This window comes from Solanum verrucosum, unplaced genomic scaffold, assembly GCF_900185275.1.
Source record: "Solanum verrucosum unplaced genomic scaffold, falcon-dt-bn FXZP01000187.1, whole genome shotgun sequence".
Lineage (NCBI taxonomy): Eukaryota > Viridiplantae > Streptophyta > Magnoliopsida > Solanales > Solanaceae > Solanum > Solanum verrucosum.
The window spans coordinates 761,845-766,258 of record NW_026020413.1 but is presented as its reverse complement, the minus strand read 5'-3'; the positions used below and the strand labels follow the sequence as shown (position 1 = coordinate 766,258).

The 4,414-nt window shown below is 28.4% G+C and overlaps 1 protein-coding gene across 1 annotated transcript; it reads right to left on the bottom strand.

Annotated features, from left to right (window-relative positions):
- Positions 1–251: 251 nt before the first annotated feature.
- Positions 252–3,013, bottom strand: LOC125840759 (ent-kaurenoic acid oxidase 2-like). The gene is made up of 4 exons (XM_049519733.1): positions 2,787–3,013; positions 2,003–2,552; positions 458–739; positions 252–311 (listed from the first exon to the last, which is right to left on the bottom strand). The coding sequence occupies exons 1-4, from the start codon at positions 2,918–2,920 to the stop codon at positions 252–254; spliced, it is 1,026 nt and encodes a 341-aa protein (XP_049375690.1). The 5' UTR covers positions 2,921–3,013.
- Between the last annotated feature and the right edge of the window lie 1,401 nt (positions 3,014–4,414).

Genomic DNA, 4,414 nt, shown 5'->3' with positions numbered 1-4,414 from the left:
TTGAAGATGATCTTCTCTTTACTATATCCTCTTGTTCCTCCTGTAAAAATAGAAAATTTGTCAAGACATATATTAGGCATGATTTAACTTTTTTTTTTAAACGTTAAAAGACTAAACTACCCCTACAACAAGAATTAGGGTGTGTTCAATACGGAGAAAAATATTTTTCAAAAAAATAAGCGAATTTTCTATCTATTTTCTTGTGTTTAGTATATAAATAAATAAAAATTTATATATAATCTAGACAAATACTATTGGAGACAGAGACATGGAGGTGGTGGTGGGTCTACGGGAGTGGGTGTGAAGATGAGCTATATGAGTAGGTGTGACAGAGTAAGAAAGACGTAATCATGAAACTTATTTTTTCTAATTCCAGAAAATTGAAAAATATTTTTATTCGTATCGAACACAACCTTAAAAAAGAACAATAAAAGTAGTGATGAATATATAGGTATACTTTAGCTTTGTTCAAGAAGTTTGGATATTTTTGTAGATACATAATGGCTGTTGATGCAACCAAACGGTCCAAACCAACAGATTCAAAACCAGCAAATGTATAAGAAACAAGCATTGCAATGATCTTCTCATCATTGAATCCTTTTCCTTGTTCATCATCATCTTGAGTGTCTAACATCATATCTAGTAAAATGTTAGACTTTCCCCTTGTTTTGTTTTTCCCAATCATCACTTTTCTTTCATCTAATATATGTTGATATATCTTAGCCATTGCTCCTCTAGCCTGAAAATTAACATGCATTAAATGTAAATGTTTAATATTCTCTTAAATTTGTTAGTCAATTTCATTTAGATATTTAGATTGTCGCTTTTGCTTCAATTAAACATCTGAACACATGATAAAAAAAATTTATTAGATACTTTCGATTCAAATTTTAGAAAAAAAAAGTTGTATGATTCCTTAATTACTTGTCCACATTTCCTTTTTTAGTTGTCCCTAATTACTTGTCCATTTTGACAAATCAAGAAATGACAAATTTTTACATATTATACCCTCAATTAATTACTTTGAAAAAAGTAGAACTTCTTGAAAATCTTAAATTTTTAATTCATCCACTTCATAATTAATAGGGGTAAAATGGTAAACTCACTATGTCAATTATTGTTTTCTTAATAGGTCTGTCAATTCAAAAATGGACAAGTAATTAGAGACAGATGGAGTACTAATTAAATAAATAAGTTAATCAATAAAATATGTCATCTGTTTTAGTTATACGCATTAATATTAGACTTAAAAAGACGTAATACGTCAAACATGTTTCAACTGATGTCAATTGATTAAATAAAATGACATATTTTATGTGATTTACTTAACTAACTAATAGACATTTAAGAGCACATGCAAAAGTATTTTCAAAGTTTTGAACACTTTACCATGTATTTGGATTTTTAATTGGAAAGTAACATAATCTTGTGGTGAGAGTTTCATTCTCCAACCTGTATATATCTACACTTCTCGTTAAAAAACTCTCATTTATTGAATTAAAAAAAAAATAATCCTAAAATTAGTTTTTTTTTTTAATTTCAAAAATGTCATTTGGCTTTAAAAAGTATCTCACCCATTTTTTCGCCCCTCAAGATCCAACCAAACTAAAAAAAGGGGAAGTTATCTTTTAAAGGCACGTGATATTTTTGAAAAATAATAATTTTACCAATTGATTTTAACATTATTTTTTTAAAAATTAAGTAAATATAAGTTCGTTAACAAAAAATGATAAATATGCTCTATTTGTTAGATGACGAGAGTAGATAGGAACCACAATAGAAGTTTTCTCCACCGCAAATCAGTAAGAATTTTGTACTATGAAATTAGCTCACTATGAAAATACATATGGAAACTGCTTCTCACTGAAATAATGAGAAACTTCCTAATTTTTTCGTATGAAAATATTATTATTATTTTTCCTGCCGATTCAATCAAAATATCTATGAAAATAGATGCCACTAAACATTTTTCAGTGGAATAACAATGAATTTTCAGTAGTACCACTTTTTTAACGAGACATATATCAGATCTAGCTAGAAGCAATTTATAATAAGAATATTTTCTTACCTTCAATCCCCTATTGTAAGAAGATCCTGGTATATTAAAGGGCAAACCATGACAACCACGAATAAGATAAATAGTCTCTTCAAAGAGAACATCAACCAAATCATGATCAACTCCATCACCTATAAGAATTCTCATTAACACTGCAAATGTTGGCCTTGTCATTGCTAAGAGGATATCAATTGGTTCTTCCATGGCAACCAATTTCTCAAATGAATTTTTCACAATTTCATTTGCAAAATCAAAGTAATTTGATGATAATGATATGTCACTTTTTATTGGTGTTGTTAGTCTATGTAGACGCTTGCTTTCTTCTTTTGTAAATCCACCAACTTGAACTTGTCCTAGTATTTTTAAGATATATTTTGGCATACCTCTATCAAAATTATCATCATCCATAAATATTTTTCTACTTGTTTCAACTTTTGTGATGATAATGCTTGGCTTACCAAACATGAATGCCTTGCACATCCCTCCCTCTCCAAACCTACAAAAAAAAGTGTTAAGTTTATAGTTCAAGAGATTAATGGACTAGAGAAAAAAATATATGATTGAAAACAGATTCTCACTGAGATAGCGAGAAATTTCCTAATTTATTTGTATGAAAATATTAATTTTTTTTCTTTTCTCACTACTTCAATCAATATTAATAATAAACCATTTTCTCATGTATGGAAAATTGCAAGCATTTTATGTAGAAGAATTATGTGAGAAACTTTACCTAGTAACAAAGTAGGAGACAAATGAGCCAAGATTACCATCTTTGAAACTTTGGAAGAAAAAAAACATGTTCCCTACTAATGGCCAGCCCATGTCACCAGGAGGCAACTCACATTTCTTTGAACTAAATTTCATTGTAAAAAACCATCCATTTGATCTCTTTAGGACACTAATTAGGGTTAAAATCCCTATTGCCAAACTTGTGTATAATAACACTAAATTTTACTCCATTTTTTCTTTTTGAAGCCAATAATTAATTGTGTGAGTTAGTTATCAATATATAGACTTTGAGGTCTCTATATATATACTATTACACCCACCACTTTATTACTCCCTCAGTCCACTATTGTTTGTCAGGGTAAGATCATGCACAACCTTTAAGAAAAATTTAATATAAGGTGCAATTTGACCAATATAACCCTACTATCAATCATTATTAAAATGGTTTGTACTTTTTGAAAACTGTAAAAACAATTTTTTTCACATTAAAGTAGTCTTGTAACTTTAAAATGACTACTTTTTGAAACTAGTAGTTATGTAATTATTAAGGGCAAAATTGGAAAAAAGTGACTAATTGTTTCTTGATTGTTTAAATTGACAATTAATTTTGGACAACTATTTTCAATATACATGACAAACAATAGTGGACGAAGGGAGTATTATTATTATTATTACTAGTAAAATTACCCGCGCTTCGCGTGGGAATTTAATAGTATCATGGAATTTATAAAATAATACTTAAAACCTATCCGTCATTAAAACTAAAATACTATATTATCTTACATATAAAATTACGTAGTAACAAACATTAATAATGTAAAGGAAAATGAAAATTATTACATCTTATCATTTATCCTTAATAACATAAGCATAAATTAATGACTGTAAAAATACAAACCAGAATCTGTAACATAAGCAATGGGCAATGGTGTCAGTGAGCCACTCAATAGGAGCAAAGTAAATAAATATTTAATTGTGAAGGAGAAGAAGAGATTCAGAATTTTAGTTGTTTTAAAATAAAGAGGAAATCCCTCTATTTATAGACAACAAAGGGTAGTGTGAACAAATGTTTATTGTGCTTTATCAGAAAGGTTACAACTATTTGGGAAAATTGCAACCCTTCAGAAAGGTCACAACCTTTCATAAAAGTCAGAACTTTTCATAAAAGTCGCAACTCTTCATTAAAGTCGCAACTTTTCATAAAAGTCACAATTTTTCATAAAAGTCGCAACACTTCATTAAAGTCGCAACTTTTCATAAAAGTCTTAACTTTTCATAAATGTCACAACTTTTCATAAAAGGGAAAGACTAGTTAAAGTAAATTTTTTTCATAAAAGTCACAACTTTTCATAAATGTCATAACTTTTCATGAAAGGAGAAGACTAGTTTTGAAAATAAATAAATTAAAAGAAAATTTTGGTTTGTAGTGGCGCCACGTAGGCGGGTCTAAGGTTCTATGTTATATATATATATATATATATAAGATTGAGAAATGACCCAAAATAGTTCATTATGTTTGGGTTTTAAACCATAATTATATTTATACCATTCGAAATACCTTAAACTTTCGGTTATTCTACAAGCTTAAGTGTTAGTATTTGCTTTTAAACAAGATGTAATTTGTCAACT